This window comes from Lepidochelys kempii, chromosome 4, assembly GCF_965140265.1.
Source record: "Lepidochelys kempii isolate rLepKem1 chromosome 4, rLepKem1.hap2, whole genome shotgun sequence".
NCBI classification, from domain to species: domain Eukaryota; kingdom Metazoa; phylum Chordata; order Testudines; family Cheloniidae; genus Lepidochelys; species Lepidochelys kempii.
Genome location: NC_133259.1, coordinates 52273849 through 52296915, shown reverse-complemented (window position 1 = coordinate 52296915; position 23067 = coordinate 52273849). Strand labels below are relative to the sequence as shown.

At 41.4% G+C, this 23067-nt stretch overlaps 1 protein-coding gene across 4 annotated transcripts in view; it reads left to right on the top strand.

Moving 5' to 3' along the window:
• Positions 1-23067, top strand: part of INPP4B (inositol polyphosphate-4-phosphatase type II B) — a 486205-nt gene that overhangs the window by 279623 nt on the left and 183515 nt on the right. For all 4 annotated transcript variants that reach the window (XM_073341213.1, XM_073341212.1, XM_073341215.1 and 1 more), the window contains 2 exons: positions 10637-10687; positions 16881-16960. In XM_073341213.1, the coding sequence (XP_073197314.1) occupies positions 10637-10687; positions 16881-16960 (131 nt within the window). The remainder of the gene's footprint in view (positions 1-10636; positions 10688-16880; positions 16961-23067) is intronic.

The following is a 23067-nucleotide window of genomic DNA, read 5'->3' as shown; positions in this document are numbered from 1 at the left end:
ATCACAGGGAGTGAGAAATGGACAGCCCCGTTGCTTTATTATGTAATTAAGCTAGCTCACTGTGCTTCTGAAGTTAGGAGACCTTCTATAGTCTGACTCTCTAGGCACCCACAAAGCAAGAATACCAACTTTTAAAGGAAGATTAGATAGAATGTGTATAGCAGGAATAGGACTGTTCCAGATGCAAAGAATTTAGAATTTTAAGATTCTAGCTTTCAAGTGCTCCCCCAAGCCTGAAAGCCTATGAAAACCATATATAAAATATTGAAAGGTCTTCGGTTGCTTAGGGAAGGAAGAATGTTTTTGTGTTTAATGTTTGAATTGTATTTGTATAATTTATTTGAATTGTTTAATTGAATGTTGGTGTATGCTTTCAAGCACTAGGAATGTTGGGAATACATACAGTTAACACAGGTATAAAGTGCCTATCTTGCTTGTAGCTTGCATTTCATTTCGGGTGTTAGGATGCTTTGATTTGTAGTAAGATTTCTGAGGCTAAAATTTGAATGTATTTTAAACAAATAGCTATGGGCTTTGACATGCAAAATGGAACACACACAGAAAAACGGATTTTATTTTTTCAAAAGTGCCGTTGAAATGCTTATTATATTTAGGAATAAGAAACTTGAGCTAACTCATTTCAGCATCTTGTGAGATGCCCTGAGTAATAGTGCACCATTCATCAAATTTTAAACAATTCAGGAAGAAGTTTTTGTACTCAGAATTTTGTCTTACAGCATCCTCTTACTTATCCCTTATTCTAATTTGCATTATGGGTCATACATTTGTGTGAAGAAAATTAGCAACATAAGACAAAATACTACTTTCTCATGAATACAAAACCTACCAGGCATGGTGCTATACTATGTAAAATTTAGAAACTGAGGTGGTGTGTAGAATATCTAATTGTGCAGTATTTTAACCTGCCTGCATTTTGTTCAACAGTAACTGGAGACAGGTGGAAAACCATTCACATATTTTGCTACTCTTAGAAAATCAGGCAATATAATGACAAAAAAAATTGAAGTTAGGGTGCTTTCCTGAGCCATAAAAACTGACTGGCAACCAACAGCTAAGTGAAACAGAAGCATGTACATTTCAGTTAATGATGTAGCTACCTAAGATCAGTGTTGACCGTATCAATTGTTGCTTACCACTGTGATGAACTCTGGATGATTCACTGTGTTCAAGGTCACTTTATTTTTGTGGGGATATAAATGTGTGGTCTGAGAGTCCTTGTGTGATTGCCAGTGGCTGCAGCAGGTCAAAATTTTAGTTGGGTCACAGTCACTTGCTTTAAGGTCTTCTGTGCTTAGTAATTAAAGACCCTCAAAAGAGTACATCAAGCCAGGCTGTTCACTGAACTGTGGGCACCTTCCATGAAGTTATGATGCTGCTGCTGCCTTGGAGCTTGTGGTATTCGTAGCGATGCCTTTAGGGGCTGATCTTCCCAGACAGAGTCTGGGCAGGATGCTGTGAAACTCTTGTTATGTGCAGCCAAATGGAACCGGACTCAGAATACAGCATAGCTCTTGTAAGCACATTAAGCACTATGCGATCATTGAGCACCACAGAGCCCTTCATTATAAAATGCACTAAGCAGTTTGTGGGGCATTTGAGCATCTGTCTCCTTTTCGATTCTTTTTCCAAGAGATGGAAATACTACCATGCAGTTAACAGCGGTGAATGGTGCCTTTACTACCATGCAGTTAAATTAACAGCGGTGAATGGTGCCTTTACTTTACTTTCACTTTTCATTTTTCTGAGTAGGCCAGTGTCTCAGGCCCCCAGTGATTGATCTACATCTGGTAGCTGTTTTCTTTTATGGGTGTCTGATACGTGCATTGAAGTCACATGGCAAGGTCTTCCTTTGCCTGCACCTGCTCCCAGAACCCAATAAAGGTGTTTCCACTGTGCAGAGGAAGTTGTGGGGAAGCTATTACAGTGTGGACCTGTATTTTGTTGTAGTTTTGCTAGGGCCAACAATGTGTGACCTTTCCACCTCCACTGAAGTTAACAAAGTGACAGCCATTTACACCCACAGACGATCTGTACTCTGAGTCTCTGTAAAGAAGAAATTAATGAATGGCAGTCGGTGAACATCTATTTTTAATGATGCTGAGGCTCAATTGTTAATTATCTTTAATTTATAAAGACCATTTTTCTTCAAATTACTTTTATTCCCTCCCATATATTAATTATAGTTTGTCAGATCTTTATCGCTGGAAAAATTGTTCTTTCAAATAGTTAAAAAATGAACATATTGCTCATACTGTGTACCTTATTAGCAAGTTAAATAAATAGGCCTTTCCCCTTCTTTCATTTTTTTCATTACGTATACTGAACACACATTAAATTATTTGAATTTACACAGACAGATTTGGCAGCCTTTTCATATTTACTTTGACTGTGAGATATAGATTGAACTTGGGCTCTGTCTTCAAGAGTAAGTCATCTGTCATATGAATAGCTGTGTGACAGAGAATCAGACATAGATAGTGGTGGTGTTATAACTGTGTAAAAGGTATGATTTTCATAGTCCCTGAAATTTTATTTTTGGTCTCTTCATTTGTTATTTTATATTGTTGTATGGATTTGGGGGAGGTGTTATGGCTGACTTCTTAATGTAAGACTAATAAAAACAAAATGGGGGGAAACAATTTTCTAAATATGTTTACACTCAAATCTATCATTTTTTTATTTATGGGAAAAGATAAGCAAATCATTACAGAAAGGATGTTGCTTTATAATTGAGGAAGCATGGAATTAGTTTTGTAAGCATTGGAGTGCAGTTTGCCACCCTAACTGTTGAAAATGTATTTGTCTGACCATACAGAAGACCCTTTATCCATGACTGCCAATTTACTTTTGTCCTCTCCTTTATTTATACATCAAGTTCCACATACTATTGGTCCAAATCCTGCTGACCTCAGTCCTCACTCAAGGAAATCTCCCAGTGTTTTTCATAGTCTTTGCACTCTTTAGCCACTGCCCTGGATCTGGGAGTGGTGCAGACACACACTGTCCTTGGGGGAACATTGGGAGGCGTTCTGCCTCGGAGAAGTGGAATGTCTCCAGTGACTCTCCAGTTGCATGAGAGCGGGGGAGAAGAGCACTCTGTGACACCTCTTTAAATTCCCTGTCCTCTTTGCTCACCCCATCCTCTCTTGGAAATTGCTCCTTAGGGGAGGAGCAATTCTGTCTATGATTTAGCAGGCTAATGCAGTGGATGGGGATGGTGGGCACAAGTAGGGAGGAAAGATGCTTATACTACCCCTACTCCATAAGGGGAGCTACAACCTGAGCTTTAAACACCACCTAGTAAAAGTGTTCAGCTGTATGCAGGTATGCTTGTCCTTTCATTTGGGCACTTCAGGTACATAAATTTATTTTTTTTGTAATTGTAGCCCTTGATGTAACGCAATCCAAACAAGAGCGGGCACATATTCCACCTTGTGCCAGGGCACTGTGGTAGGGTGAAAATCCTTTAAATTCTGTTTTCTTGTTTCCCATTTGTCCGGTATTAAATTTTATATTAGAACCATGTCTCCTGTTCTATAAACAATTGTGTGACAAAGACTGTTTAAATACAATGTATGTCTTTGCTGCCTGAAGTTATGTCATTTAAACTGTCCAGTAAAGGGTTAATCTTCTAACTAAAGAGGAAATACCTTTGGATTTGTAGTTGTTCGTTGTTTCATAAATACCTTCTTTTAAAAATAAATCTGCAAAACATAGGAGAAGGAGGCCTATTCTGTAAAAGTTAAGGAGCTGGCGAATGCTGCATAATTAATGTAAAAATCTGAAAAATTTCAGTTGTGCCAGGCACTGCCAGCAGTCATGCAGTAAGTTACAACCTCCAAAATCTTACCATAATTTTCGGGAAAACCAGTATCTCCAGAATAGTCCTTTTTTGTTTTTCTAACAAAGTGTGATATCATTATCTATAGTTTCAAGACTTGGATTTCAGTTAGCAACCTTGAACCAGGAATACTAAAATCTTACAAAACTGACCAACACGAAACATAGTGTTGCTGAGTTCTGCTACCTCTTCCATTTTTGTGTTGTCACCAAACTTCTCCACCATGTTGCATCTCTTCCTGGTCATAAGAGCTAACATCTCTAATACTGATGTTTATGGCACTTGACCATTCACCTTTATTAATGCCAGACCCCTTCCATGTACAAGTGAAGATTTCTTGGCGTTTGATACCTGAGCCAACTCTACACCCTCCAGCAATCTTATTCTTTCTACCCCATTTATTATGGTAATTACATTTTGTTGTATTCATGACAGCAGTAGTATTACTTATTTATATGCCACAATTGGCTTGCATGGCGTTTTAGAGATGTAGCTAGACTGAGGAAAGGGGTATGTAGAGTTCCTGCACTGCAGCAAGAACTTGAAGTGGGATTCTGGTTGACTCTGCTGAAGCATCAGCTCTGACACCCTAAGAAGAGTGCAGCTTGCACTCCCCTCCATCACTGGCAAGTTCTGCAGTGGTTAGGGTGGCGTGATTATGGTTGTACCCCCACCTGCACCTTCTGTAGAGGCTAGTGCTGCTGGCTCTGTGTTCAGTGCCTGCGCTCTCCAGACAAAATGTCAGTAGAGGCAATTACTTGTGCAGAAAGGGTGCCTGCACAGAAAAGGTGCTTTCTCAGAGCAGGTCCAGATAAAATGGGAGTAGAACTGTCAATGAACATGACTGCCTTATCTGCAATAGGACTTTGACCATTGCTACCATCAGTGGAATACTTGCCGGAAAAGGCTAGCATAGCCAGGACCGTAGATCACCTTACCAAGGAATACTACAGTGGTCAATCTTACTTTGTCTCACCTCGTGATGTATTCTCATAATAACTACATGTGGCAAAAATCTGCTTACTATGAGACGGCTGGAGCACTTAATAGAAGGTATGAACTGTATAATACATGTGCAATTCAGAGTAATAAGTACTATGAGCCACTTCAGAAGCCAGTGGAGTTACTCAAGATTTACACTGATGTAACAGAGCTGAATCTAGCCTGTTAATATAACTTTAAATCATCATAATAAGAGAGAAATATACTATATACAAACCAAGCCTTCAGTTATAAACTGACATGAAGAGAGGCTTGAACTTAGGTCAGGCATGAAATATTCAAAAAAGAAAAGAAATGCTCTTTCACTTCCACTTTGAATTAATTGCCTATGACATGTTAAAAGGTGTAAGACTAAAAAGTGTCTTCGTTTTTAATTATGCTAATTCTTTTATAGCACTGAGGAGGTGTTGGTAATGATAATGGCTCAGTCAACTGATCTCCAACATAGTGTAGATGTGAAGTAGTCTGCCATGAATGACCAAAATAGATGCCCTGTTTAATAATACAATACTGTCTTTTACATTTTGGTAAAGGACTACAAGAAGGATAGTTGAAACTCAATGTAACTTTTTATGCATGGAGAAATTTGGCACTTAGATAATTCGGTGGTACGTGCACTAAAAATGGATTGTGTTCTAATGTTAATAATGATTCTTTGTGCTGTGAATGTGTGGTAAAGAGATTAAAATTTCTAATGAATATTTTTACTAGTTTGCAGTGTTGTTGTAGCCATGTTGGTCCCAGGATGAGCCTTGTCTAATAAAAGGTATTACCTCACCCACCTGGTTTTTCTAATTTGTAATAGTGATAGTTGCAATGCCTTCTGTTCGTCTACAGGGCAAATACAAGTCAGAGAACTGCGCTGCATGTTTATCTTTTCTACTGTCTTGAAAAAACATATGGTCTCTGAGTGTAAGAAAGTAATTTGTTAAGGTTTGCTTCATCTTGTTCCAGACCAGAGCAAACAAACTCCTTGATGGGTCAGATTTTACTCTCAGAAGCACAGAGCAAATTAGGGGAAAGAAAACACCCTCTGATAGCGTATTGTGTGTCTGAGATTCAAGTTTATCTTTAGTTGTGGAAAATGGATTAGAATTGCCCTAATTATCCCCTTGTGAAGCTGAGGGTTTCCTATTTATAACGAGATGCCAAAAAGTAGCAGTAGTTTGTTTAGTTACAAAATGTACTGAGAGATTATTTGCTTTTCAAAATTCTTTTTAATTCTGTGTTTCATTTTTCATCATGACTTCGGTCTAGAGCTGGGTGAACTATTACCTTTTCTTCCTTTTGTATATTATCCAGAGACTTTGATGAATGTGTTAGTTATTTATAATTATTTTCTGAACACTTTATGTAAATATATTTCAGCCTGTGAGTTCTTTGAAAATCACCATTTTGTTTTGACTGTTTCTTTGCCTATTTACTGTTGTTGTTTGTGAAGTTTAATAGGTCACATGTTGTTATTTCTATTTCTTGTTGTCCAAAACTTCATTTAAAAAAAAAGGAAAAAAAAAGAGTTTGAGCCATTCCAGCACAAGCCATAAATAAAAGAGCAGGTTGGAAAATAGGTCCTGTTTTTGGTGGAACATTTTGACTTTTTGATGAAGAAAAAAACAAACAAATCAAACAATACTTCGACCAAAACCCAGAATAGTTGAACTGAAAAATGCCTTTACGGTGTCTCATCGAAGCTGTAATTAAGATGCCTCATACTCCCATTTTTCTCAGTAGTCTGGCCTCCCTGGTTGGACTACATCTCTGAGGCGTCCTGGTCTGCCCTCTTCGCAAGGGGAGGCAGTGCATCATGGGAGTCTCATGGGAGATGATATCTAGGTGGGGAGCACAGCCCAGACAGGGGCATTGGTACGCTAGGCAACCCAACTATGAGTCCCGTGTGGCATTGTGGAATATCTGAATCAAAATATTTCAGTTTTTGGGTGTCCAGTTTGACAAAAAACTGAAAATTTCCACACACAAAATTTTCACAGTAAAATTCATTCAGCTGAAACTGTTTTTCATTGAAGAACAGTTTAAAAATTTTTTTGAGCAGCCCTTATAAATACCTGTTTTCACATGTAATCTTATTACTACAGCCACTTACACAAAAGGCAGCTGTTCTCTGGCATTAGTCCTAGCAAAAATTTGTTTGCATAAAAATTGACTCTAAAGTGGTCAGAAAAAGGTGTGTGAATATGGCTGAATCAGAAAGCAACTCAAAGTGACAACGTTTGTAAATAATTTTTCTAACTAATCCCTCAGTGTTTATTTAAATTAAAGTTGTTCTTTTGCAATTCTTCATCTTAACAGACATTGTTTCCCTCATTTGATTAATTCACTGTATATTAAAGTGGATATTTTTACCACACAGAAATCTGCACTCTAGGTTTGCTGTTTTATACATTTCCTCCATCCCTGCCTCATATAGGTCCTGATTCAAGAAAGATTCTCTATGCAGAAGAATGCTTGCTCTCCAAAATTGGGGCAATATACAATAGAGTACGGGACCAGTCTTGCAAGGTTCTGAGTACCTCCTGTGAGGTGTGAGACCTCTCCATTTGTATTGACTTCTGTGAGAGTAGAGGACACTCAGTATTCTGTAGAATTTACCATCTAGTTAGTTTTTTCATCGGTGCCCAAGGACTTCAGTTCAACAAATCAGTTGGACTTCAGTTTTAACAGGACTCACGCATATGCTTAAAATTAAACATGACTTGAAAGTTTTGCTGAATAGGAGTCTGGATGCAAACAGCTCCATAGAAATCACTGAAGTACAGATAGTTTGTACAGTAGTTCTTAAACAAATTGTTTGCTCATACTATATAAAAATAGTTTATAATCATTTTAATAAGAAAAGGGAATTACATCACTGCAACTCTGGGCCAGATGTTACTTTTTAGTTATCAGCTTTCACAGATTTATTTTGTTAAAAATGCATACTAACTGTAGCCACTCCATTGCCTATTTTCACTTGTAAAACATGTTTATAACTACTCTAAATTTTAAATATTAACTTTATGTGAAAAGTAGAAATAAGTGGTCTGCATAAAAGCAATATTCCTCTGACCTGCCAGTTTAACTGGAGGAATACACAGGAATATCTAATAATAGCCAAATGAGGATTCCCATACATTTTTAATGTGGACCAGATGATTGGTCCTTCAGTGGGTGAAATGTAACATTTCCTTGCTGTCTCCAGGCTTTTGTGAAAGAAATATTCTTCTTACTGTGAAAATCATAGCACAGCAACTGCCTGAGAAGAGAAATGTTTCCTCACTCCAAACTCTGGGTACCTTTAAGGAAAGGTTCTTTCGCAGCAGTTCTGCAGAAAGGGACCTAGGGGTGACAGTGGACGAGAAGCTGGATATGAGTCAGCAGTGTGCCCTTGTTGCCAAGAAGGCCAGTGGCATTTTGGGATGTATACGTAGGGGCATAGCCAGCAGATCGAGGGACGTGATCGTTTCCCTCTATTCGACATTGGTGAGGCCTTATCTGGAGTACTGTGTCCAGTTTTGGGCCCCACACTACAAGAAGGATGTGGATAAATTGGAGAGAGTCCAGCGAAGGGCAACAAAAATGATTAGGGGTCTGGAACACATGACTTATGAGGAGAGGCTGAGGGAACTGGGATTGTTTAGTCTGCAGAAGAGAAGAATGAGAGGGGATTTGATAGCTGCTTTCAACTACCTGAGAGGTGGTTCCAAAGAGGATGGTTCTAGACTATTCTCAATGGTAGAAGATGACAGGACAAGGAGTAATGGTCTCAAGTTGCAGTGGGGGAGGTTTAGGTTGGATATTAGGAAAAACTTTTTCACTTGGAGGGTGGTGAAACACTGGAATGCGTTACCTAGGGAGGTAGTAAAATCTCCTTCCATAGAAGTTTTTAAGGTCAGGCTTGACAAAGCCCTGGCTGGGATGATTTAATTGGGGATTGGCCCTGCTTTGAGCAGGGGGTTGGACTAGATGACCTCCTGAGGTCCCTTCCAACCCTGATATTCTATGATTCTATGAAAGAGCTCCTTAACTCTCATCTCATATTTAAACTAACAGGTGTGTGTGGGGGGGTGTTAAAGGATGAGTGGGTTCTGTTTTATGACAAATGCCAACATAAGAAATGTTTAGAAAGACTGTACTGAGTTTCAACTTCATTCTAAGGTTCCACATAAGAAAATTATATACATACTAAAAATACCTACAATTATCAGTGTTTGGAAAACAGATTATTAAAATGAATATTAGGCCAGATTTTCCTTGTTCTTTGTTGGCGAAATGAAGAGTAGTCATGCATACAAGGAAGCTGCATCCTGTAAAAGGCCAGGGACAACTTGAGGCCCTACTCTTAGAAGGAGTGCAGGGACTGTGCCTTCCATGAATGCCTAGGTACACAGATGACCTTGAAGGGCTTGTGGAAAGGAGACAGGTACAGGGTATCACAAAAGTACTAAGGCATCTAAACCCCAGAGTTAGGCACCTAAGTCCCAGTTTTGGCTCCACTGTGAACTCCGTAGGCACTTAAACTCACTTAATGCCTAATTTTTCATGGTCCAAATTTTCTCCGTGCCTACGTTTCTGCATCTGTGCTCTGTTGCCTTCCTCTAGGCATCTGAATGCCTACCTCTTGACTAAGCCCCAGAGCAATTCATGAAAGATAGATAGATATTCGTCTGCCTGAGGGGGAAGATAGATATTTGTCTGCCTGAGTTGCCTGATCCAGTAGGTATGCTCAGAGGCCACCTACCAGATCATGTCTGATTCAGAATCTCGCAGCAGGAGGAGGTAGTGTTGCTGGTGCCCACATTACGCAGTAACTCTGAGCCCAATGGTTAGAGCACTCACCAGGTTCCATTCCCTCCTCGGTACCGGGAGAGAGGGGAGAAAGAGATTTGAACAGTGATCTCCCACTTCTCAGGAAAGTGCTCTAACCATTGAACTATGGGATATTCTGATGTGAGACTCCCTCAGTCTCTCCTGTTAAAGTTGTTCAATTGTGAACAATGAAATAATGATTAGAGGAGGGAACTGGACCCTGGGTCTCCCACCTTCTGCCTGGGTGCCTTAAACACTGGACTACAAAGTCATTTTCTCTCTCATTCTCTCTCAGGCCCAATGTCTATTCAAGTGTTTACCCACTTTGGAACAATCAAATAAGCTACTTTTAAACTGAAGTAAGAGTATCTACACACAGACTTGTACTGGTTTAACTAAACTGGTTTAAAAATACCCTTAGTTAAACCAGTCCAAGTTAGGGTGTAGAAAACTCCCAAGATACATACATACGTGGGTGAAGTGTTTATAAGTGTGTATGCATGAAATCGTGGACTTTTGTAGGAGAAACTGCAATATAATCCACCCTGTTATATTCATAAGTCGTTCTACTGTTTGAAGAATGTTGGTTCCTGAGAATGACTCTAGGTAAAGAGGCTGTGAGGTATTTTATAACCTAACAGTCATTTTGGTAAAGGTCTGAAGTTATGAAAGGAGCAGTTGAGTATAGTCCTCTCTGCTGCGGAGAATCAGGAAGTTTCCGAATGATAAATGAGTTTCTCAGAAATAGGACTTTAGCAGGATGCCAAAAAAATTGAAGTGGTAAATTATTAAAAGAAAATTAGTGTTTAGAAACTGACTGGATTGGCACCAGTCCCCCAGTACCCTCCCCCTCCCTCACCCCCCTCTGCAAAAAAAGGTAGAAAGCTATGGAAATAAATCCATAAGCAAGTCTCTCTCTGATTTCCCTTTCAAGAAATACCAAACCCACAACTGATTTGTTTTTCCCAGGTCCGCATCCGTGTCCTGTCTGAACACAAGGAGTCAAGAACAGATGTTGGGGTAAGTGATTTCTGTTAGCTAGGCAGCTTATAAACTTACTTTGCATTAGAAGTTGGATTAAATTAATAGAGGATCATGACAGGAGTAATACACTCAGAGATTGATGGATTCTAGTGCATTTACTTCTTGACACTAAACTTCAGGCTTTTTCCTCAAGGAGGATTTTTATCCGGAGGCCAGTCCAGTTTTCTAGAGTTTCTGCTAGTGCCTTGCAAGCAGTCTGGGTCAGATACAGAGCTTGTGCTCACACTCCCTTGACCAGCCTGGTCTTTGGGTTTCAGGAATAAGGTCAATCAGCACTGCCATAGCAGCTGTATTTGGTGTCTGAATAAGAAGTGACATAATATTTAAAGAGCCCATTGTGGTACTGACCTAATTTTGTGGGAGGAAGAGAGTGTTCCTCCTGGGTGAGGGCTAGCAATGTGTATATCCGATAAAATTGAAATTCCACAGGCTTGAGGAGAAATGGCATCCTGTAACGGCGTCAGCACCCACCTCTCAAGCGTGCCCCCTTTTCTCTGTCCAATAGTGCCTGCAAACAGTCTTTTCATGGGAGGGAGAGGCAGTACCCCCCTCTCATGGATGGCCTCCTTTCTCTCAGGTGTGAGCCTGCTTTTTCTTTTTTGGTCTTACATCAGGGAGGCACCTGCTTCATCTGAGCACCCCACAGCTACTGGTTCTCTTGGCTGGTCTTTGGCAGCTCAGCCCTCTGGCCAAGCCACACATGCTGTCCCCCCCCTTCTGGTATAAAGTCCTGAGTTCTTATCACTGCCCTGGTATGGGGCTGTAGTTCTTAGACTTCTTCCCAGAGGCGCTGCCTTTTTCAGACACCTAGCTGGAGCCCATCTTGGTACCCTCAACGGGGGTCCTTTTCAGCAGCCCTCCCTGGGCTCAGTCTGGTACCAGACCAGCAGGGCCCATCTCGGTACTCTCATCTGGTCTGGCCAGGTTTTATGCTCAGTCCCCCAGGCTCAGCCTGCCCACACTGACCTTTCGACAGCTCTGTTACTATTCTGTCCAGCCAGGCACCTGGTCTTTGGCAGCATCCGCTGGGCTCAGTTCTACCTGGTGAGCTCTCTGCACTGAGCTATCTGCAGTCCTGCTGTTCAACCAGCCAGCTAGGCCCTCAGTCCTCCCTCATCAAGCTCCACACAGAAACTGAACTTCTTTGCTCTGCTGCTTGTCTTATATAGGGCTCTTCTGGCCCCGGATTGGCTGCTCCTCTGCAGCCACTCTAGGCTGTCTGTTGGATTTCTCTCTGATCTATTCTGGGGCAGGGTGATGCAGGACCATGAGGCCTCCCACAGGGGGCTTCCGGACCTAGTCCACCCTGCCACACATCTCTGTTAAGGTTTAATAATAACCCAGTGATTTCTCAGATTGCATTCTAAAGTATCCAGAATCACTCTTGCATTTTGGCAGCATGCACAGGCACATAGACACTCCCTTTTCCCAGCCACAGAGAAGAAATATAGAATTAGGAGTGGGGAATTGGCACTAAATCAAAATCCTTAAATCAAAAAACCTTGCAAACAATTTAGATTGGGACATGTACAGTACCAAATTCATCTGTGATGGTGATGTGTATAAATAATAATAAATCCATGGTAGCAAATTATGTTGGTTCTGGTTTGTTTCCTGCTCTATCCAGCACTGGAATTCAGAAGTTGGTGGGGGGGAGTGGCTCCCCTTTTCTTTTTGTCTGATCTTCCATCATGTGACCATACCCACTTCTAGTACAAATTAATCATGTTTATTACAGTAGTGTCTAATAGGCAACCAAAAATGGGGCCCCGTTGTGCTAGGCTCTGTACAAACCCAGAGTAGTAGATGGTTCCTGCCCCTAAGAGCTTACAATATAATTAGACAAGACAGACACAGTAGGGAGAGAGGATAGGTATAACGCACAAGCAGAGTGAACAATGTGATAGCACCAAATGTCATTTTAGTTGCATGATACGTTTGAGGGGTGAGTTTACTTAGCGTGTGGATAAGCTAAATAGAAAGAAAAGTTAAGGGAAAGGGAGTGAGGAGGACAAGGCAGCGGAAAGGAGAGTAAGAGTGGAGTGGGGAGGACAAGGCAGTGGAAAGGAGAGTAAGAGTGGCCAGTGTGAGTGAAGCTGAGATGAAGAGACTGTGAGGGAGGGAGGGGGTTGGAGCAAACAGCCAATCAGCGCAAGACAGAGAATCTCTAGTCAAAACTGCTGAACATTCTCCAAAGAACTCAGCTTTGGCAGCTTCTGCTCCCTCCTGCTGGAGTCTCTGTCTGGCTCCTCTCTGCGCCCAAGGCCACTAGCTGGGGGGAAGAGAGTCAATGCTTGAGTCCCAGTGATCCCATAGTGGCAGCTGTCTTCTCTGCACAATTCTGGGTCCAGTGGCATGCTGGAGGGAGGGGTAGCTCTGGCTGAACACCATTTTACCCCCTTCCCCCAAGTGCAGTAGTGCCTGATTTGGCTGCTTTCTGCTCTTACTGCCTGGAGTCAAAACATGTATAAAACATGCCCGTTTCTGACTGATGGCAAAACAAGAGCTGGGGCAGACAGCAAACTATGGATGGGAAAGATTTTAAGTTGATTTTTATTCTGAGGTGCTAATTCTCCTCCTTGAACTGCCAGGGATCATTCCTGGCATAGTTCCAACAGGATGCATTTGAAAAATGTACAGTATGGCAGCAGAGTTAAATCTCAGTGAGCAAACTGTATTTCAGCCTTTCATGGGGCCATTGCAGACATGTTTTTCTTTCTTCCTTTTTTCTTTGGCTAGGTAAGTGGATTAAGTTTATTAATCAAACAATTCAACACAAGTCTCTTATAATTTATTATCACAAATGTCTCACCAGCACTAGCAAAATTATGAAGGAGCCCTAGCTATTCTATAATTAAGGTTGTTTAAAGCTCAATTTTCAAACCTCTCTAAACCACACACACAAAGTTGGATTGGTTTGTAAATTGCCATGGCAATTCAGGGCCCAGGGTAAAGCACAAAAAAAAGGAGTCCAAGGCCTGGTCAACATAGCTACATTGGTCATGGGTGTGAAAAATCCAGATTTCTGAGTGACGTAGGTATGCTGACCTAACCACCAGTTGGTGCCATAGCTAGCCACAAGGCACCCTTTCAGATTCTAGGCCCATTGCAAGGCCAGGTAACCCATTTCCATCGGATCACTGGGCCATACAACATTTTTTTATTATTATTTTGAAGGTATTTTTATATGAATTTAAGAAGATGAAACAGAAAAAAATGTTTTGGCATCTGGACAATTATATTGTATTAAGCAGTGTCCTATGAGATCTGAGAACCCAGGTGTAGTAGAAAGGGAGAGCCTGAAGCATGGGCCTGGTTCAAACCCTAAGGCCTGAACAAAAGTCTGTGAGTTATGCTATGAGCAACAGTCAGGTCCTGACAAAAGCAGCTGATTGCCTGCAAGTCAGTGACTGGTACATGAACTATTGCTAGCATTGTTGCAACACACTGAATATGTAAACACTTTCCAGCTGGCCAGCACAAGAACACCCGATCCTACCATACAATAAAACGGTTTGACAAAAATGATGAATAGTGATATTTTGTCTGAAACATCAGAAGTAAAAGTACAAAGACAGATGGTGAATAGGAATGTTTTGTCTGAAACATCAGAAGGAAAGTACAAGGGGAGGTAACAAACATCATGAAACATGTAAGGTGATACACAAGTTGTTTATCCCAGATTTTGTCTCAGTCTATAAATGTTGGGATACCTTGCTTTAACCCTTTGGCCAACCTAGGGAGGAATGGAAAATCCCGCCATTCACTGAGCTGCATCCATTGTCATGGGCATTCATGTCTTAGTATCCTCGTAGAGTCTGGCAGGTGCTATTACCATGCTTCTTCAACGACAAACCTGGCCAGGCGCCTTTGTACCTTAACAGATCTTGTGGTCATTGGGCAGTTTAATTGAGGTCTGCTGTGCCAACTATCTGCACAGAGCTGGGACAGCACACAAAAAACACACACACACAGCCAAACATCTGATAACACAAGGCTAATTGCAGAGGCTATGAGACCTTGCCGCGCTGTAGGGCCTTGGCTTGTGAGGGCCACCACAAATGGGCAAGATGTTTGTTTCTCCCCCATTCCGTTCATATAAGGAATTGCTACTATTAATTTGTATTGCAGTAGCACCTAGAGGCCCCAACTGAGATCAAAGCCCTGTAGTAATTGGCACTCTACAAGAACACAAAGTTTACCATCCAAATTGCATATTAAAAATGCAAAGGAATGTTAAGATTGCAAAGTCAAGGACTCAAAAGTTAGGAAATGCCAGAATTAAGGTTGTATGAGCAACCTTAATTGTTCTCCCTTATGTGTACACATTATGATACAGGCTGTGTCTTCTGTGTTTTTACAGTGAGATAGCGAATATGTTTGCTGTCTTGCTGTAAAATCTTAGCAGAAACAAGGCATTGTGGGAGGTATAGTGAGATAGGTGGGTCGAGTTAGCTATCTCACTTAAAAACGCACCTTTTTGGCAGTGAAGACACAGCACAGTCTTTAATTACATAATCATACTATTTTACCCACTCTGTTTCTGTCTCATGTCTCCAGTCTTCCTCTTCCTTACTTCCTCCTTTTGATCCACCCCTCCCCACAGCTTGCCTCTTTGGCACCTTTTCTCTTTCTCTCGGCTTGTATGTTTTATACCATCTTCATTCCCTTCCTGCCTAACTGTGCAGCCAGGGATGGAAACTGAATCATTACATGGACATCAACATAAGCCTGAGGAGGCTTTCAGCTTGGCCATGCTGAAGACCCAGCTTTTAAACTCGGAAGCCAATTGTAGGGCTCTACATCTGGGCATTTAAATTGGCACTTAGGTTCCCAGCTATGCATTTTATGTGCCTAAAAGCCTGTCTGAGTACTAAACTTTGGAGCCCACATTCGAAAATTCCAAGGCCCTGATTCAGACTGGCCTTACCAAAGGAAGGCAGGGTACAACGCTTGTCAGATGGTGTCATACTGCTGCTGAGCAGCTCAGCTGAAACACATGTTGGTCTCCATTTTCCAAGGATTGAATGTGCTACCTCCATATGGTCCGGGCTGACCCTGAGAGCATGTGAGTGTGCTCGAGACCTATACCTGGATTTTGTCATCTGCAAGCACATTGCATTTGCTGTTAGACCTTTCATTTTTGTTAGCCTTACAAAAGGAATAAAGAATAAAATTATTATGCAAAAAACCCTGCTTATTTGTTGATGATGTTTGCATACTTGATGTGACTTAATGAAAATATCTGTAATTTCTTCACATCAACTTCCAGTGAGTTGCTGTATATTTTTCAAAAAAAATCTTCATAGAAGAAAGTTTTAGGTTATTTTCTTTCCATGCTCATTGTCCCTAGAGTAAGAAGAACTCTTGTACAACTGGTAAAGTGAAGTTTTAGTTCTGAGCAGCAGAGATATTGAGAGAGGGTAAAAAGTTCTCTTGAGAAAAACAAAAAATGTTTGCATAATTTCCTTGAGGATGCAAAAGGCTGACATTGGTAGAAAGACAACATATAGCATAGTAGGTCAACAGAAATTTAGAAAATGTAGCTGGATGAGTATATTTCTCTTTATTTGTACTGGAATAAAATTGGTCCACCCTTGGTTGGAAATACCCAAGGAAACATGCTTACAAACATTGCTATATACTCAGAAAATACAGCATTTCTATTAATAACTTGTATTGAGCCCAACATAAAAATAACTCGAGCAAGCAAATACATTAATATCTCGAGTTCAAAGAAGATAATGCCTAAGGGTTTGAGGAATTACTGTAGCAAGAACAACATTGGTAAAACACTGAAGATTTAACATTTGCTGTGATACAGAAATCACTTGAATAGGAAAAAAAACCCTTCAAACTAAATGAAACTTTTTCTTGCGAGTGTACATTTTACAGCCCGCTATTTGTCAGATTGTCAGACTGATTGTTTTTAATGAAAAAGATGGATTCCTGTCTGTAAAATCTGAGCTTTACAAATTATTGATAATGGTGTCACTGATGTATGAAAGTATTCTACGGGATAATACATCAAGCTAGTGGGTTCCAATTTAAAATTTCTCTTGCTACAAAAGACAGATTTGCAGGCATTGGGCTGAAAATGAAATGATTAAAACTTCAGAAATTGATGATGATGTCTTCCTTTCTCTCTCTTTTCCCCTGTGTTTTGTAGCGAAACTTTCTGGGCTTGACTACTTTTAAAGTAGGAGACTTGGTGAAGTCAAAGGAACAACAGTTGACCCTTACCCTGAGGTAGGTCTTTTTGTCTGTTGTAAACCATTTCAGACTAATAACCCGTGACATTTAATGATTGTGGCTTGGCTGTGTTTGAAACTCAGAATTACTTCAGGTATATTAGATGTTAACCTCAAGTGCCTCTGTTTCTACTATGCACAAAGCTAAAGAGAAATACCAATTATTTAAGTCAGAGCTTCCCATGTGTCAGGTTAGAAAAGGTTACTCGCTCTTTGATATGATCCCCTACAGAAAAATTGCAGAGCAGTTATATTTGGAAAAGTCCTTTCAAAGATTGCTACAACAGGGAATATAAATCTTATTCTCACTTAATTAGTAGATTATATTTTTGTAGAATCTAAATGTTACTATCATGAAGTGACCAGGATTTGAATATTTGGCATGTTTAAGTACACTGGGCCTGATTCACCACTGCCTTGCACCTTCTGTAATCACTTACATCTGTGTAAAGTAGGTATGAAACGCTACCAAATCAGAATTGCAATGCAGAACTCTGCACAAATGTATATGACTATACAAGGTACAAGGCTGTGGAGAATGAGGCCCAGTGTTTTAGATGTGGCCCTGTGTTAACAGGAAGAAAGGATGGAATGGATGGGTTTGTGTTTAATACAATGGGCTGGGAATCAGGAGAGTTCAATTTCCGCTCTGACACAGACTTATGTTTATGACCTTAGGCAAATTATTCAGGGCATAATCTATATCGGTTTGAAGCCAATAGAAAAACTCCTATTTACTTTAAAGGCTTTGGATCAGGCCCTTAGGACTTGGTTTTCAGAGATGTTGAACACCCACAGCTACTATTGACTTCATCTGGAATTTAAGATGCTCAACATTTGTACATATTAGGCTCTTGTTATATTATATATCCCTTCCTCCTCTTCCTGTTCTCCTTGAAGATGCTGCGTATAGATGCACCAGAAGTCCACATAGAACTAGATTTGGTGGCACATGAGCTGCACACCCTGTCTTGGTGCAGATAGCCCAAACTCAAATGCGTTCATCAGAACAGCAGTGGTTTCATTGTGCCAAGGGCCTTCAACACCCTTTTTGGAGAGGGCATAAATCTGGTTTTTATGTACCTGCACTCCCTGTTATGTACATTCAACTTTTATGTACATGCAACTCCCTATTAAAAGTAATGGGAGTTGCATGTAGACATGGGGGCAGATGGGGAGGTATATACTATTTGATTTAGAGACCATGATGTATTGACAGAGTGTATTGATTTTCATTCTCATATTGCATAAAATCACAATATAACAAAATATTAGTTTACAGCATTAGCCTTACTGGGTTCCCAGAGGGTACTGGGTCTGAATTGGACCTTTGTAGGTTTGCTTTTTGTCAAGTTTTGTTTTTGTCTCATACATTTTTTGTACATCTAATAGTAAAAGACAGCTGTTTGAAACCATTCCAGTTGAACTCCAGAACACTAAATTGTTAGTGGGTTGAAATTTAAAAGACATTTTAAAAAAAACTTATGAATGTTGAATTGTTTCTTGAGTATGGCTGTGGGCCAGAGTCACAGAATTACTCTTCTCTCATTATGTCACCAGGCAGTGCAGAAGGAGACAATACTGCCCATTCCTCCTCAGTGGCAGTAAAATCTGGCTTCTTGGTAATCCCCTTCCTGCAGCATCCCTGTTGCTGGGGAAGTGTCAGGGATGAGGGACAGGCCTGTTGAGGGCATTGCCAGGCAAACTGTGCTCCATCTATTCCTAGCTGATGTACAGTTGCTTGGGAGGAGCTTTGCAAGCTGGTGTAAGTTAGAGTAGCCCAGGGCTGCTGTAACCCATGCTAGGTCTGGGACAAAGCAAAGCGGAGACTGAGGGAGCTGAAACTAGCTCTCTGTAATACCAGGTAGATATTGCTCTCATCATATAATCTGGCCCATACTTTCTTTTTACTGACATTTTAGCATTTTCTTGCTCAGGAAAAACACAAACTAAACCATGTAACGATGGATTTTGAAAGAGTTGCCTTGTTCCTCTGTAGTTCTACAGGTGGGAGGTTTTTTTGTGGGGGTGGTCGTGGTAAAGGACAGTAGTGTTTAGGTTGAGGGAGGGTCAGGATATGTCTCTGCTGCAAAAAAAAATCTGTGATGCTGAGTCTGAGCACAGGTCAATTGACTTGGGTTTGCGAGTAGGTCAGGTTGTGCGGCTGATGCTAACAGTGTAGACGTCTGAGCTTGGGCTGGAGCCTGGGTTTTGAAACCCTGCGAATGGGGAGGGTCTCAGGGCTTTTCTAAGACCTTCCCCCTCCTCGGAGTTTCAGATCCCAGGCACCAGCCCAAGCCCAAACCTCTACGCTGCTATTTTTAGCCCCGCAGCTTGAGTCCCGTGAGCCCAAGTCAGTTGACCCAGGCCCTGATACTTGATGGTGCATGTCTTTTATTGCAGCATTGACATACCCTCGGTGGCTTTGGTTTCTGATAACATTCAATTCTTCACCAAAGGTGTACTCTTTCTCTGCCCTCTCCCCTCCTTTCTTCTCGGCAGTGACTAAGGATACAAGCCAAGGAACTTCCTTTTGAGACACCAGTAGGGTTTTTAATCTGTCCTTTCATTTTGGGTTTTCATTTTTGTTTTCTTTGTTACAGCCCTTAATGTTTAAAGACTGATATTTTCTAGACTGTCCACCAAATGAGTGTTTTAGGGGAATGTGTGTGTCTATATATAATTATCAAAACCTGCCTGAACAGGTCAATTTGAGGTATTGCTTTGGTTTTGGCAAGGTGCAAAACCTGTCTCTTCTGAAGGAATTTAACCTTTTAGAGATTTTGAAGTACAGTTTCCATTCTGAAAATTCCAAAGGGCTAAATTATGGCTCATCTAAAAACTTGTCAGTGGGTGGTGGTGATGTGCCAAATAACAAGGTTTGATGAAAAAAATAGTAAATTTGCCAAATATAAAAGAAAAAGTCATCTTCAGCAGGCTAGATATTTCTGAATATCAATTTGGCAATATATGTTCACTGGAGATGCAGATTCACCCACTCCTGTGCTGTTGTCAGCAAACCTGAGTTAGGAGCACTGATGGCTGCTTCAAGTAATTTAGACTGGTTTAGTTCATTAGTTTTAGATTGTAAGCGCTTCAAGACAGGGACGCTTTCCTAGTATGTGTTTGTGCTGCACGTACCATGCACATGCACAATAAGGTTGGGGCCTTTAGGCTTTATGGTAATTCTAACCCGAAAAATAAATCCCTTCATCAGCCAGTCTGCAATGATGATGGCATTCCCCATTCTCTGGAAGATCCTTTCATTTCAAGTGTATTACTCTCATTATGAATATTGCCACAGGCTTGTGCTCTGTTACCCCTCCTGTTCAATGTGTATGTGATGTCACTAGGTGAGATAGGAAGATGTGCCATCCTTTGTCACATCTGTACTTGGTTATTGTGGTGTGATTTCCACTGAGCTACACGGGGGTAAAAGAGGACAAAAAATAATGGTGCTCTTCTAATCTCTCCCCACAAAATTAAGCTCTATCCATCTGTGATGCTGCTCTCTGTAGATTGTATGGATATTCCACACAGGATCGTACATGCTGTCTGAGCTCCACTGAACTCCTCAGGTTTGGCTTCCCCTGTGTGGGGCATGGGTGGCACCCTTGAGCTTGGTTTCTTCTTCACTGGAGAAGAGAATAAGAGGTGATACTCTTCCAGGCCTAGTTAATTGTGGTGACAAAACACGATGTCAATCAGAGTAGATTGTGCAGAATTTCATAGTGTGATCCTTCCCCTCCTTTCTGACATGGGCAGAAGTTTCACACTTACAGTAGCATCTGAGTTAGTGTCCCATAGTGACACATGGGGCAGTTCATGCCTCCCAGAGCTATCATTTCAGGCGGTCTGGAAATTCAGGCAGACATCACTGCATCAGTTAACCTTCAAAACCAGAAGTGAGTGTTTCTGTGCAAATGTAACAGCTAGAAACGTACTTTAAAAAAAAAACAAAAAAAACAACATTTGAGATTCTAGAAAACAAGAAGGCAGTCCGGGAGAGGTGCTGGTATATACTGCTCTAATTTGAGTCCTGAAGGTACCTCTGAAGACCACTCCCACATCAGAACTCTATGACAAGTGGAACTAACCTTACAAAAACAAGGGAATTCACAAAGATTCAGGATAGACATACCAGTCTATAGATTTACCTTTTCCTGAAGAAAATATATGTGAAAGTGTCTCCCTGTGGTCTATACTGTACTATACTACTTTATGAACATAAGGTTGTACTTAAATTTCAACAATTCATTTTGTCCTGTACTTGTTTCTCAATGTTCTAAGCATTTCAATATCATCTGAACTTCTATTCAAGGATAGAGGGTAGGTATATTTGTCATGTAGATTTTTAATAATACAGTGATCTTACCTCTTTACTATGTTGCCCCTTTTGACCCAAGTGGATAGTCAAAGTTTGGGGCCCTGTGGCTGTTCAGTAGGGAGTAAAAATTGGTGGTAGTCATGTATTTTTCTGCAGATTTGTTTATTTACAACGAATGTACATTCAGTCCTGTGTCTCTGAATGTAAAAAGAATCAAATAGCAAGAAACAGCACCAGAGCACTCTTGGCAGCCTGCACCCCGACTCAGAAACCTCTCCACAGGTTTCTGCCAAGGTCAGACATGCTTTCAGCTGCTCTTTCTTGCACGTGCTCATGTGCAGTCTCTCTCTCTCTCTCTCTCGTGTCCGTGTTTAAAAATTAGATTGACCTAGCTCCATCTTTTGGAGCTGCAAAAAATTTAATGCCCTGAGCACCATAGTGAGGTCAAACTAACCCCCAGTGCAGACTTGTGTATGTTGAGGAAGAATTCTTCTGTAGACCTACCTACTGTCTCTCAGAGAAGCGGATTAACAACGTTGATGGGAAAAACCCTTCTGTCAATGCAGGAAGCATCTATACTACGGTGCTATAGTGGCACAGGTGCAGTGCCATAGCTGTGCTGCTGTAGCATTTGTAGCGTAGACATACCTTCACTGTCTGTGTTCTGCCTTCCCCCACGCCTGTAGCACCCAAAACAACACTCAGCGAAGCTCCAGGGCAGCTTCACACACTACTTTTGTCAGGGGTAGAGTTTATGCTTACAGTTGTGTTAATCGAAAGGTGAGTTTCCACCTATCAACCTCAATCCCACAACAAGGTTTCATCCAATTTATAACACCAGCCACCATCTCAGCTTTACCCATCATCCCAGTGAAGCCCAAAACAGTGACACCCAACAATCCATCCCAAACAAAAAGAAATTTAAAATGATACAAGGTTAACTATTTACATTTGTACAGTGTCTTCCTGTTTTCATATCACCAACTCACAAGAATTTTATTCCTACCTAAATCTGTGTCTTTTTTTCGACCTGGATTTTCTTACAATCAGCCCCGCAAAGAATGCCTGTTGTTTCTGTGGAATTTGTTGGCCGAGGTACATCCTGACCATTCTTTCCTAATTGGGAATTAACTTCTGTAACAACTTTTCCATCCTCGACTTCCACATTCTCAGATTCAGGGTGCAGCCAAGCTAAAATTCTGTCCCCCTGATATCCTTTCAGACGATTCTTATGGATAACTTTGGGTTTAGTCCTGGGACCCAGCTAAACCCTGTACACAACTTCATTTATTTGGGTCAGTACTCTATAGCCAGGGTGGCCAACCTGAGCCTGAGAAGGAACAAGAACTTACCAATGTACATTGCCAAAGAGCCGCAGTGATACGTCAGCAGCCCCCCATCAGCTCCCCCCCACCCACCCCAGCTCCCAGCACCTCCTGCCCACCAGCAGCTCTGCCAATCAGCAGCTCCCCTTCCCTCCCTCCCTGCACGTCCCGATCAGCTGTTTCGTGGCATGCAGGAGGCTTGGGGGGAGGGGAAGAAATGAGGGCACGGCAGGCTCGGGGGAGGGGGCAGGAAGGGGTGGAGTGGGGGCAGAGCCTGGGGCAGAGCCAGGGGTTGAGCAGGGAGCCCCACCCCCACCCCCCGGCACATTGGAAAGTTGCTGCCTGTAGCTCCTGCCCCGGAGTCGGTGCCGATACAAGGAGCTGCATATTAACTTCTGAAGAGCCGCATGTGGCTCTGGAGCCACAGATTGGCCACCCCTGCTCTATAGGGTC